The 14,113-nt window shown below is 44.5% G+C and overlaps 2 protein-coding genes across 2 annotated transcripts in view; one reads left to right on the top strand and one right to left on the bottom strand.

Moving 5' to 3' along the window:
* Positions 1 to 14,113, top strand: part of ASIC2 (acid sensing ion channel subunit 2) — a 495,552-nt gene that overhangs the window by 170,311 nt on the left and 311,128 nt on the right. The window lies entirely within an intron of this gene.
* Positions 6,005 to 9,217, bottom strand: LOC129338523 (uncharacterized). Its single transcript, XM_054992825.1, has 5 exons — positions 8,303 to 9,217; positions 7,727 to 7,903; positions 7,295 to 7,459; positions 6,463 to 6,639; positions 6,005 to 6,352 (listed from the first exon to the last, which is right to left on the bottom strand). Exons 1-5 carry the CDS (start codon positions 8,643 to 8,645, stop codon positions 6,183 to 6,185), a joined length of 1,032 nt encoding a protein of 343 aa, XP_054848800.1. The 5' UTR covers positions 8,646 to 9,217; the 3' UTR covers positions 6,005 to 6,182.

Below are 14,113 nucleotides of genomic sequence, written 5' to 3'. Positions count from 1 at the left end.
GTGTAGTGCAGGAGTGCTGCTGTGCTCTGCAGCAGCCTGATTCAGGCCAATTCAGGCCTGAATTGGGCTTGATTCGGCCCACTGGGGAGTACAAGAGTGCTCCCAGGGCAGCCTGTGAACCACGTGATGATGTCACTTCTTGGAAGTGATGTCATCGCACAAGCTGGAAGGGAAAAAGTACAAGGTAGGAGCCAGATCCCACATCTCCTGCTGGGGTGGGGGGCTAGGGGGACCTGGCAACCCTAACCCTGTGACTTGTTTTAAGGCTAAATCATATATTGGGAGTTCCATTTATTGGAACTCCAGTGTTCTTTGGCCTTCTGATAGAAGGGTAGGAGATTAATACTGTCAATGGGGTGAATCCAACCAGCTTGTCTGCTGGTAGAAAAGGGAGGAAGGAGTCCTCTGTGCTGGAGATCCTGGAGCCTGCATGTACAAAAACCATGTGGGAGGGAGTCTGTAGCATGCCTGATAATTGGGTAAGATTTAGTGGCAAAGTTGGTCGGATCCAACCCATAAAAGGTGTCCACCCTGAGTCTGGCATTCCTCTGTAAATCCCTCCACTACCCTTTCCACACACAAACCTGGCCTGTACTGGTCATTCAACTCTTTACTCTGCTCTCTCCTGTGCTTAAATGGGGTACAAGGTACATAATGAGGCTTAAAGCTATGTTCCTGGGCTCTTGTTTAATTTTTCCATAGAGTAGGACTTGCATAGGAATTCTAGACTGGCTAATTTCTAAGGGATGTGGAGCTGCCTTCCATTAGAATCCTCAGTTTTTACCACTGAGAGCTAATTTCCTAACTGTCCTGGAATGACCAAGTGCCTTTTTAAAACATTGTTTTAAACATTATGAATTTGAGGGGATTCTGATGTGTGTAGATCTCAATACCAGCCATAAAATAAAATAAAATATTGCACTTTGTCCAATGTCAGAAGTAGAGAACACCAAGTATCAAATCCAGGACTTTGACATGTGAGTGACAGTCCAATCAGCAGTAGTAGATTCTTGGGAGAATTTGATGAGGATTTGTTTTGGCATTAATGAATGCACATGATTGTGGATGGGAGAGGAGAAAGAATATTATGAATGACGGTCCACGCAGATGATGTCAATTTCTGTTCTGAGAGCCTGGTGACCTACTGTCCCACACAGTCTATAGGAAGGTTGGAAATTCTGCCTTGGAATACCCCAATGATTGTGGGGCCAGCTTAAAGGCAGAGGGTGCTTGGACAGGCCAATAAATACACATGGCACATAGCGTGGAGAAAAGAAGCCACAACTTTATTGGTTACAGTGATAGAGGCATTGACACAGTGTAGGGCGTGGATCCCTGCATCGGCTGACCTGCCTGCCAGTTGATGACCCCTCACCCCTCAGTCCACCTGTTGAAAGGGGAACTGCGGAATGACGGTTAATGGGATACACAACAGGCAGCAACCTCTGCATGGTTCCCCGTCACCTGGAAGCCTGCATGCTCTAGCAGCCCCCGAGCTGGGCTTGCCACTGCCCATGCCTGGTCCAAGATCCCTGTGGGCATCCTCATCTATGCAGAAACTGTGCACACAAGCCCTGTTTCCCCCCAAGGGGACCCATGCCCAACACCAAAACCACCAGCCAAAAGTTCTGACAAGGTAACGTTACCATAAAACCCCATACCAATGATTCTGGGTTTGAAGGTCAATCTTCCTTATTGATTGGTGGAGAGAGGGGACTCCAAATCAGAAAAAAATTGTGACCCTACACATTTTCTATTCATTCACACCAGCAGAAAAAAAATCATCTCTGCCCTGAGGTGAAATCTGGATTTTCTCCAAATGTCTTGGGTTGGATCCAGGCAGCTTTTTTTCTCTATCTCACCCAGTTTATTTAACATCATTTAACACCACAGCCCCTCCCCTATCCCATAATGCTTTTGTCCATGCAAGTCTCAGGATTCCCATCGTTTGGTGGTCAATGAGATCCCCATTCTCCCTTTTCATCAGCAAAAAATTTGGTTGGATCTAACCCTATCTGCTCTTTCTTCACCTTAACCCATAAGACTGTTAAGCCAAAGCTCTTGATTTTTAAAAAAACCACTGAAGTTCCGATGAGGTCAAAAGGACTGTCTCAACTTAAGGTATTTTAACATGAGTTGTATGGGTGTCTGAGGATCCAAGTGTGTCTGTTGAGCTCATTGGCATTCCCTTTGCTTGTCGATTACCCTTCTAATTCATCTGCAAATGGCAGCCAATCAATATCTAAATGTCAGGAAATGTCCTGTGGATTTATGGTTTGAAACCCTCTTATTTGCCCCCCACCCACCCCCAGTCTAGGTGAAGGAGAGTATAGACAGGGTTATGGTAAGCCCACAGAGTAGAAAAGTTCCAACTTATGCAATTATATGGGAATCTGCCATTGCGGTTCTTGTTGGAATATTCAGCTTTTTTTACCAGGATTTTCAGGGTGTGTGAGAGAGAAGGACTTCTGTGTAAGGGGTAAGGGGGAGAGGAAGTACACAGGGAGGGTCACTGGTATGGAGCATCAGAATTATTTCAGTTCAGGCATGTAGCCTCAGAACACATAAAACAGTGTCTCTGAGCATGTGCAGAGTCTTTTCCTCTCTGTAGCATGACCAGAAGCAGCAAAGTCCTCACATCTGGATTTAAGGAAAAAGACTTCCAGTTGTTGGAGTGTGGTCCCTGATACCTTTATGTTAACCACTTTTTAGACTATAATTCCAGAGGAATCCACATGAATTGACCAGTTTCCCTAAGGCAGACTAAGATGTTTGCCCTGTCATGGTTTGTAAGCTTCAAAGACTCCACAACCAACCTAGGTGGAAGATTTAATTGCTGAATGGCAGAGTTGGATCCAGCTGGCTTTCTTGCTTCATCTTGCTCAATTCCCCTTCTTAGAGATATTTCACACTCGGTGTTTACCGCGCTGTCAAGTAGAAGTCACGCCGATGGAGGTGGCTGCGGATTTCCCCCCTGTCCTTTCACACTTGTACTAATCCCCGAATCAGCCTCCCGAGATTTTTTTCACATTACCAGAGATACCCCGTCTTAGCCGCGGAATTTCCGGGCTCTCAATTAAAAAACAAAACTATCCAAAAAAGCACGCATGCGTGGAAACGTTTCGCCGGGGTTTTTTTTTTTGGTTTTTTTAAATACCGCGCCTGCGGCGTCAGCAGGCAAGCTAGAGAAGGGTTTGAGTTTTCTCTTCCTACGCTTTATTCTGTTTTCCCAGCCATAGCCGCTGTCTTCTTAGGCGCGCCGTTCTTTAGCTTAGTGCCCCTCTTGCCAAAGAGAGCTCATTAACCCCACCTTTAATACAGAGGTGGAATCTAGCTGAGAGGAGTCCCCCGTGCATGGTTGCTCGTTTAATTTGGGTCACGGGTGGGATTCATACGTGAGTTGCAGGCGCCCAATAAAAGTGTGTGAGTGCATGCTGAACACAGACATCACAGTACAGCGACCAAGGTTTAAATATGATCCTGGTTACTTATTCAGAGGACCTTGAAAAGTGTGTCTGCGGATCATCCCCGTAATGCTCCTGGTGAGCTGGGTTCATCAAACAGGCCATTCATTCAACTCCTGTTGGATGCTTTTGGGGAGAATGTCCCAGCAATAACGCATTTATACCCCGTGTGGTGGAACGTCTCATATTTGTTCCCTCCCACCTAGAAGTTATACTTTCAACCACCTTCTCCTGCCCACTCTGCCCAGAAAGGGGGAGGGGGGGTGGCTAATGACCAAGTCATCTGTCAGTTCTTACTACCAGTGGACATGGAACGTCAGCTGACAAACGGCACAGATGGGACCAAGGTTGTTGATCCTCATGTTACAATGTGAAATGCAGCAGACTGTGCGTTCTGCCACACGACAGACAGCTTAAAAGTCCACTTGACAGCATTGAGGCAGAGACGCTTCAAGACTTGCTTTCCCACTTCCTGCATCGAAGCAGCATGTCATATGACCATTGGTTCCATCTGTGCCTTTTGTCACTTGTGGGTCCTCTTTTTGTTTCTGCTATGTGACTTGATCCACAACATGAAAGATGCTATTGCATCTAGTGTGATCAGGGGAACAGGCTTCTTTTGACCGTGTGGATAAATTCAAGATGAGGATGCCAGGGGAGGTGACGTGTGGGTCTGTCAACTTATGGTTCTAGAGTCTGCTGCAAGCTGCGGCTTCTCCCTGGATTTCTGTCATGCAGTAACAGTATGTCAATAGATTTTCACCTTTACAACTGTTCCATGTTTGCTTGCTCCACTGGACTGATAGTTCAGGAAACAACATAAACCTATGTTATGAATGACTCTGTGGGGCATCTTTTTCAATTTTTCCCCAAGATAGGGACCGGTGGGGTGGTTGCCTAACTGCTGCAATTAACTAACATCTTGAGGTGTTCTCATGTTTACCCATCACAGACACATACGGCCTTGTCAACTATTGAAACCGAGCCATGATAGATGTTAAGTGTCAAGCATAATAAATAGATTGCTCGTGAGCTGCGGGGACACCTCTGAAAAATTCTCAGTCCATAACAACGTTTAACACACACAATGTCTTATTTTTTAACATTGAAAACAGATTTATTTATCAGAAACAAATAACACAGACTTCCCAACACCAAGGAACAAAAATCTTGTCACTGATTCAAAATTCCAATTTTGCATGACATTAGAACCACACAGTGATTAGAAAAAAATGAAAATAAGATCTTGCTTTTGCTGTTCATGAGAAATTATTATCCACATTGCAAACAACTTCAACATGATTCATAAAGCACTGGAAATAATTGACATGTGAGAGTTGTCAATTGTAATCTTTCCTTCCATTACGTTATTTTTAAACATACATTTTTTTTCTTTCTGAAACAAAGTAAAATATTGCTTAAACATTCTTCAAGCTGACATAACACTGGCTAATTCTTCTTGTCATCTCCTGATTGCTCTGATCCTGAGCTGCGATGACCTCGCTCAAGTGCAGAAACCTTTTTCTTTAGAGAACTCAGTTCTTTGTGAAGGCTTCTATTGTTTCTCTCCAATCGGCATATTCTTTCATGGTATCTTCCCACTGTTGAGAAACAGCAAAAAAATTTAGTTCTTCATAAACAGATGGGTTTCGACATTGCGAGAACTTTGCGGTTATCAAAACTACACCAGTGACAAACAATTTTTTTTAATCCTTGTGGAAAACTTGAAGGCCATTCCTTGCATTTTTAAAGGTTTGAAAATATCCACAAAACAATCACCAGGTACGGTTGGTGGTGTTGAGATGGCTCCAGAGAACAAAATCAAACAGAGTCCAGTTGTACCCTTGATACTGACCCATTTAATTTAAGCGTAAGTTGTCGTTATGAGTTGCGCTCTTTGTACGTTGCATAGTGGGTCAAAAGATAATGGTTAGGTGCATAAAAGGAGTGGACACTGTGGGGTAGATGCTTACATTTCCATCTGATATGCCAATGCAACCATATTCTTATGATATTGAGATCATTTTGCCCATGATAAGGTACATGGAAGCCAAGCTATAACTACATGTTTGCAAATTGCAAAAGAGTATGGCCTCACCTCCCAGACCAACCGAAACTAATGCAGCAAAATCTGTGGAGAAACATAGCTCTCACCACTGGACGCATCTGACGGAGAGATGTGTGTTCCACGAAAGCCGATATTTTGGCTTTTGGTGTTCACAGTTCTCTTTGTCAAACTTTATCTGGTGGGGAGAGCCCTGGTTATCAAAGGAATCCGCAACATTGGAAGTGGTTGTTCTCGGAGGTGCCGGAGGAGTCTCTTTTATTCTGCAACCGCAGACTAACGTGGCCACTCCTATGACCCATTACAGGGATGGACTGATCTGCATACCAGGGGGAGATGTTTGCATCCACATATTGGAAGGAGTTGTTTGAATCCACCCTGCACCCACCACACGTTCAAAACCTATGAAAAATGTATCCTTTGTGCCTACTTGCATCTGCCAAATAGTCCAGTGATTCATGAAATGTGCTTCAATTACATCGGTTATGTCAATAGTTTTGAACGGACACTATTTGATTATGTGACCACAGACTAGAACTGATGACTTATCTGGATCTATGAATCCACATATCAATGACTCGGTGAATGTTTCCCTACTGACTTCCATACGTGATGTGGGATTGGTACTGTCGCGCCTGATCTGAGCCGCGTGATCAGAAACACCACACCAAACTCTGCCTCAAGTTTTCCTTGGAATAGTCATACTTACTTCTTGATAGACATAGAGATTGTATTCCCTGCATACTACGATAGATCTCGCCAATATCAGCGGATTGGTCTTTATTTGGCATCATGTCACGCAAACCTCCCGCTGAAGTATCACCTGCAAAATTAAAGTCAGTCAATATTTTAGGCAGATATTGAAGTGTCACCCAGCAAAATAAATCAGCGAAAAATGTAACTCCACTCAAATGTGGCATAGCTAAAACGTGCCTGGGGAAAATGAGAGAACTGGAGTTCCCTCTGCATCCTCGGTTCTGCCTTCCTCAACGGCGTTTCTGTCCTCATCCTCAGCATCAGAAGAAGTTGTTTCCACAATTATGTGAAGTTTGTGCTCAGCGCTCATGGCATACTTTCTCACTGCGGCACCACTGTGTGTTGCTAAAGAAGCTAGAAAGAGAAAAGGTTTTGTTAGAAATTTCCAGAGGAATCCCACATCTGAAGGTTGTGCAAGTGTTGGCAAGGCTGTAGTTTGAGCCTAGGCTTGACATCTTTAGAGCCGCAGTGTGTTTTGTTCAAGGAATGAACTGATCTCCTCATCACCACATGTTGGGCATTGTTTACATTCACGATGATGAAGGATGGAAGATAAGTCACCACTTTGGGTTATGAAGACTTTGGACTGCTGATACAGAGACAATTTTTTCTGCCGGAGAAACCGCGCAGAAGATAACAGCCTTAGGCACAGGAAAAAACAAAGGAAACAAGATAATGGGAACACTGCTAAACACCCTTGAAAAATAAAGGCTGAAATTGTTTTCTAGTGATGAGAGCTATATCAAGAGATCGTGTTCACTTCACGTACCACTCAAGAAACGTTGACAAGGTGTTAGTTGTACTCCACTCACCTTCAAAGGAGTCATCATGGAGAACAAATATGTTTTGTTTTAGCTGAGAGTGGATCTGGTTACCTTGATGGTTTTTTGCCCAGGCAATAGTGCTTTGATTGGCAAAATAATGGCCATTCATTCCTGCAGAATCTCATGCAATCCCACAATTTTCAGAGCAGCTCTTGATGGCACGTGTGAACCACACAAAAAATTACCTGAGGTACTCGGTTGTGGAGATACATCTCCGGGCATTATGGTTTCAGGAGCAGTCATGTCATCAGTTGCTTCTTCGTGACTATTGCCGGAAGATATAACGATTACGGTTTCTTCAGTTTCTAGGCAATGAGATCCACTGTCATCTGTTCTTTCTCTCTCTGAAGCTAGTGATTTAATACAGCAGAATTCCAATTAATGATCTTGTTATTGGTACATGGAATACACCACTCACTTCTCAAAGTACTTGGACAAGAAAGCAAATTTTTAAAATTGCACCATTTTCTGATCTGATGACGGATCAAAAAACAAATTAAAAATGGTGGCTTTGTTTGGAGTTCATGACTTCCTAAGAATCCTGTCGATGGTTTTTGAATTAGTTTGCCATGGGTAAACTCTAGTAAGCTAACAATCACATAAAAAGTTAAACTTACCTTGAGGAAATGCTGCTGTATTGATCTTTGCTGGGTCTTCAGTTGTCACTCCAAGAGGTGCATAGGCTTGCGCATCAGATTCTGCTGCACTTGATGATTCCACTGCAACAGTTTCTGAATTCTCATCATCCTCAGATGAAGTTTCTTCAATCTTGACTGCTCTTTCACAGATAATCTCTGAAATGAAAAATCATTTGAACAATGGTAAAAAACGGAATGATCGCCCTGATAATGTTTCCCTTTACTTACTTTGCTTTTTATGATCCAGGCATTCAGTTAAGGGGATCAAACAGGATGCATAGCATAAAAGTGGTGACCGGGGGAATTGCATATTAACATGAAAGATGCTTTTGAGGAGATGGTATTTCTCTAAGAACACTCTATGGCTTTCCAATCGTGACAAATAATTCGAAGATTAAAATTAGAGCGTGACAAACAGAAGGTTGACTTCAAAAAACACCCATTTGTTAATGAGGAATGAAGTCTCTTTGAGAACATGCCACTAAAAAGGTGTCATTAAACATGGGGGACTTGCATGGTCCGCCATGGAACGGGGGGGGGGTTCAAAAAACTCACCATCATGAGGTCTTTCTTGACATCGAGGCCTCCCTGCCGCCTTCCAGATTAGCATCATCGCGTTGTGCACCCTAATTCTACGACTGCTTCTAGGAATGCATTGCAGTGCCTCCATTGATGAAATGAAATCGGACTTCAGTTTTTGGAATTTGCTTCGACACTGGTTGGCCGTTCGATGAAATCCGCGACTGCGTAGCACTCTTGAAAGAAATCGATAGATGCCGCGGTTGCTTGATTGCGTGCTGGCCATTAACCGAGATGCATGCCCACTCCTCCGAACAACCCTCAGAAGAAGAGATACCTCCTCCACTTCCCAGACATTTCCATGACGCCGGGAAATCATTTTGCACCAAGTGAACTGCGCCACACACAAATTCCAAAAAGTTCTCTCAAGAGTGATTGGTCTCCCATTTCATCCGCCCGCCCCCTCAACGATTTTAGCCAATCGTCTTAGTGCCCGCCAAAAACATGGAATGTTCTCAAGTAAAAATTTATTTTGGTGGACAGATCAAGTAGAGGCTTATGATAATTTCTCAGAAGCGTGTGGACTTGTGACTGTGACATTGAAGTGTAATTTTGTTTAATTCGTGGTGAACACAGATAAACCATTTTAAAAAAAAATCTAGGACAAGATTTCCTACCCTACCGCACCGTTTTTTACTCTTTCGTGGATGGATGAACGTGAAACTCGAGTTCTTTTCCATCACGTGACTAGTAAAGGGGAAAGAAATTGTGGGAACCGAACAAGACAGTGGTGCGTGTGCGAATTGACAGGGCAAAGAATCACACAACGCTTTAGACTGACTGCATTCCTTGTGCTTGAAAAAAACGGGACCGAGTACTTTTTTTTTAATAAAACAAAGCGCTACTTCACAAAACATACATACCGCTATTTTTTTTTTCTGATAGGTGTTTCAGAGTCAGGAAAACTGGACTGGGGAGGGGGTCAACACATCAATCCACTGTAATCCGCCCCTCTTAATTTTGCTCCATCACATGTGTAGTCATCGCTTTAGTTTGACATTTGAGTGGAAGAACTGGTCAATCTGCTCCTGCAAGTCTACTCTATGCTCTTTGCCCTAAAAGACACAAGCACAACTATCCCTAGCAAATGTCCTTCCTCCCCTCTAGGAAGTCATGATTTTTCTCCCGCCAAAAATGTGGCCACGATGATAGGCTGGCCAACTTGGGCGGGAGTTTTCCTTGGAACTGTGCGTTCTCCACTCTTGTGAACACATTTCTCTCACGGCATACTTTGAAATTGCGGAGGATTTTTTGAGCCCGATTTTATTCTGCTGAATTATGTCTGCGGTCCGAGCATTGGCACTGGCCTTGCTTCACATCATCTTTATCTATATTCAGCGATCGATCGATGCCTGCAACAGTTACTGGATGCGAGTGGTTAGAAGAAGGAGAATGCTTAGGAAATCACTTGCACTGAGGTGCATACCTCCGCCTTTATGGAGAACAAGGAGAACAGCAATGAACAGAGCACGTTTTCTCGCTGTAGCCGGAATCAGAGTCCCCCGTCGCTACTGGATTTATCCCCGTAGCAGGGACTGGTGGGACAATTTCGTCACTGCCATATGGGATGACCAGCTGTGGATTGAAAATTTTCGTATGACCAGGGAGACTTTCAATGAATTGGTTCATTCCATAGGGCACCGTCTTTCCCGTCAGCGCACCAGACTTCGCAATCCAATCTCTGTGGAGATGAGAGTCGCCATAGCACTTTGGTATCTTGCCAACTGTTCGACTTACCGTCAATGCATGAACCAATTCGGAGTGGGTATTTCAACAGTGGCAGGAATCGTCTTGGAGGTCTGCTTGGCGATAGAATTGGAGCTACTCAGTAGAGTCGTGTGCCTTGGACCTGATGTGGCGAGGGTGAGTACGCACTCATCTCCCAGAGTAACAGTCTCCATTCAAACTGTACTGGTCAAAGATTACAATTTGAAGCACAAAAAACTATGTTGCTGACATGTAGGCAATGAGCTGCACCTTTAAACCAATTTTATCGTGCCATGAGCTTTCGAGAGTCGCGGTTCCCTTTTTTCTTGTGCGTTTGAACAAGCGAACTGTGATTCTCAAAAGCTTGAGCTACAGTAAAATTTGCAAGTGCTGAGGGTTCTACTGTACTCTTTTTTATTTCACTAGTACAGACTATGGCTAACTCCTCTGGATTCTGGAGATGTGAGACTGCCTCAGCGCTGTAGTGAGAAGATTATGAATATAGGCGGTGGGAGAAAGAGGGGATTCTCTCTAACAGCAATCTTGTTTTTTTCTCTTTCATTGCAGATTATGTCTGGATTTCAGAAACTTGGCTTTCCTCATTGCATTGGTGCAGTTGATGGCACCCATGTTGCCATTTGCAAATTTAAAGGCCGTGGACGGGAGTACATCAACCGCAAGAAATTCAATTCCATTCTCATCCAGGGCACGGTGGACCATACTGGAAGATTCATTGATGCAGAGGTTGGCTGGAGTGGGCGGAACCATGACGCCTTTGTTTTTGTGAATTCTGCAATTTGTACGGCAATGGATGCGGGGGTGTTTGTGCCAGGCAACCCCAGTCTTACAATAGAGGGTGTAACCGTGCCACCACTCATCATATCTGATGCAGCCTACCCCATGAGAAGGTGGCTGATGAAGCCCTTCAATAGGCCCCACACTCCCGCAGAAGCATACTTTGACCGCTGCCTCACCAGAGCTAGGACCATAGTGGAAAGATGTTTCGGACGTTTGAAGGGGCGCTGGAGGTGTTTGAGGTCACAGCTTATGGTTGCGGAGGAGAATGTGACCTGCATAGCTACCGCGTGTGTGGTGCTACATAACATTTGTGAATTGAAAGGTCATGGCATTCCAGAGGATGATTCTCCCGTGAGGCCTGTGGAGGTGGATGAGGAATCTCTTGAACTCCCTGTGGGAGACAGAAGGCACCGGGAGGAGGGGAAGTTGGTGCGCGATGCCCTTGCACGCCACATGTTTCGAAACAGAGAAATCTAACAATATAAAAAGCTCTTCAGTCTGATTGTGAAAAAAACTGTGGTTGAACTAAGAAACGATTGTTGCATGTTCAGAGGTTGGACTCACGGTTTCAAAAAATGTTTCTTGTTGGTTTTGCCTTGATTGGATGTGTCATGCATTCAGTTGCAAGTGCTGGATTCCTATGAAACATGGTTTGTTAGAAAGCTTTGTTTAGAGATTCAATGATGATCTAATGAGTGAATTCTCATTGTTCCATTCCTGTTTTGAAATAAATTTTTATAACATCATGGTAAGAAATGTTCTGTTCGGTGGGCATCAAGTGAGCAGGAGGGGTTTCCACAAAGAGGGAAAGTGAAAAAAAGGGTTCATCATTGCACAGCCCAGGGGTGCCAAGATGGTCAGCACACTGTTGAATGCTAGCTTATCCGTGTGAAACAGCATCAGATCCACAAACACCCTCCCCCAACGTCACACTTCCACAGTGTTCCCTGCGATGGGAACCACCTACAGAACAAAGGAAAAATGACAACCACACACCAAAGTACTCTATTATAAAAAAACCATTCTCTCCTTCAAACTAAAATTGAGAAGGACAGTGTGAGACATAACACAGGCAGTACATAACACAACTAACCATACTGTGCAGAATTAAACCAAACTCTATCACGGGAAATAAAAAAAATTATTTCTTTAAGGTCTTTCAGGTTCCCATTTGGTGGGCACAACAGGACACGAAAGCAGCCTACAACACCAAATAACACAAATAGCATGCACAAATTCTGCCAGCAATTTTGATCGGGGGATTATTGTGTGTGAATTACGTAGTGTTATCTCTCTGGTTGAGGGAATGCTGTCACGGCCTTAGGTCTGCACCCACCGGTTTTTATATTCAAACAAGTGACATAAAAAATCCTTTCTTATAGCAATTGTGTTTTGGGTTGTTCTGTAAGGTGAAGTGACTTGTGCCCTATTTTCCCCTATAATAATAATAATAGCATTCGATTTATATACCGCCCTTCAGGACAACCTAATGCCCACTCAGAGCGGTTTACTAACTGTTATTATTCCCCCAAAAAAGTCACCCTGTGAGGTGGGTGTTGCTGAGAGAGCTCCAAAGAACTGTGACTCGGCCAAGGTGACCCAGCTGTCTTCAAGCGGAGGAGTGGGGAATCACACCCAGCTCTCCAGATGCCCTTTGGTGTTCTCCCCCACCACCAATGTAGACGGTGTCTGGTCTACCGCACAGTTAAAGGCACGAAGTTGTGTGGCACGAGAACCGCCCTTCGAGGTGGAACCAAATGCCCCCCCTCCAGGTTGGTTTGCCTTGGTGCTTGCTTGGGGGGTTGGAGGACAGGTAGGAAACGTTCCCCTGATGTCACTGGGCATCTTTCATGCAATATTCCTAACCCCAGAACGACCAGCCTCTCTTATTTTCAACGTGGGAGATGATGGAGAAAGAGGGTGCCAAGAACAACATATTTTTGAGTCCATTAAAAGGACCACCCAACCGGCATCTGCCTGAACCATGTTAGAGGAAGTTAGGACAGGTGGGAGCAGGCACCATGAAAGTTGGCAGCATTTTGATTACAAAAGGCCACCCTGAACTACCTGGGAAGATGAATTCCTTTTTCTCCATATAGAAACATGGATATTGTTTGAAGAATGGGGCACCTTGTTTTGGAGTCCGTAAAATCTTTATGAAATTCATGTGGAGACGGAAGGGAAGGTCTCCAACGGTTTGTGTTGGATTTGGTCGGAAACCCCCCGCCCCAAGCTCTGCTAACTCTGGCAGAAGGTTTCGGAATCGAGATTCTAGCCAGTAAGCTGGTTCTGTGGTGTCTTTCCGTGTCAGTGTTCCCCAAATACTGACAAGAATTCCTGATTCTTAAAACCAAATATATACAGCTGAGACAGGCGTCCCCTGCACACCCCTACTATTATCCCCGAAATATTTCCAGCTCATGTTTTGAGTTGCATTGTTCAGCAATCCGATGTACGCATGAACCTTTTCTTCCTTATCAAGCATTTCGGCGAAGGTGGGAAACATTTGTATTTGAATTCGCCCCTGCACTCATGCTGTCTGTAGAAATGGCCAACCTTTATTTTGGCGGAATTTTTTTTTTTGGAAAAAAAATTGCTCGCAATGATTAACCCTGACACAGCCAATCAGAGACGTTTATTTGGGTCGGAATATGATGTCTCTGACAAATCAGGATTGGCCTCTTCGACCGGGGAACCCAGGACTACAGGAAATAGACATGCCACCACGGAGAACTAGGGGCACCTTTTGGCAATTTGAGGAGGTGTCCCTGCTTCTGAAAATTGTTCTGCGTCTTGGTTTTGCAGCCGATTTTATGTCGAGCGCACACCAGCGCAACAGGGGGGCGTACCATGCCATTGCTAGGAAGCTGACTGATGCTGGTTATAGCCGAAATGCCAACCAGTGCAGGACCAAATTTAAAAGGCTGAAATGCGAGTTCATGGCATCCCTTACGGCATGCCAAGGCATCCCAAGCTGCAGCGGGCGGATCCCACACCATCACTCAATGATGCGTTTGTGGATAGCTGCTGGGAGACCACGCTGGGAGGATCGCCACCATGAAGGTAAATGAAGTACTGTGGGATGTTTATTTTGTGAAGGCACACCTCTAAAAATGTTTTCACCATGCTTTAAGTGAGATGGGGCCCCCCTTGCACCATCATCAAACACCGGGTCTTCCCCCCCCCCCTCACCCATCCCAATCCCCTCACTAAGATGGAAATGTATGTTGGTACAAGGCACCAATTTCCTGAATGAGAGGAATGTTGGATGGAAGTTTTCAA

Source organism: Eublepharis macularius, chromosome 12 (genome assembly GCF_028583425.1).
Source record: "Eublepharis macularius isolate TG4126 chromosome 12, MPM_Emac_v1.0, whole genome shotgun sequence".
In the NCBI taxonomy this organism is placed as follows: domain Eukaryota; kingdom Metazoa; phylum Chordata; class Lepidosauria; order Squamata; family Eublepharidae; genus Eublepharis; species Eublepharis macularius.
This window is presented reverse-complemented; position numbering and strand designations above follow the sequence as displayed.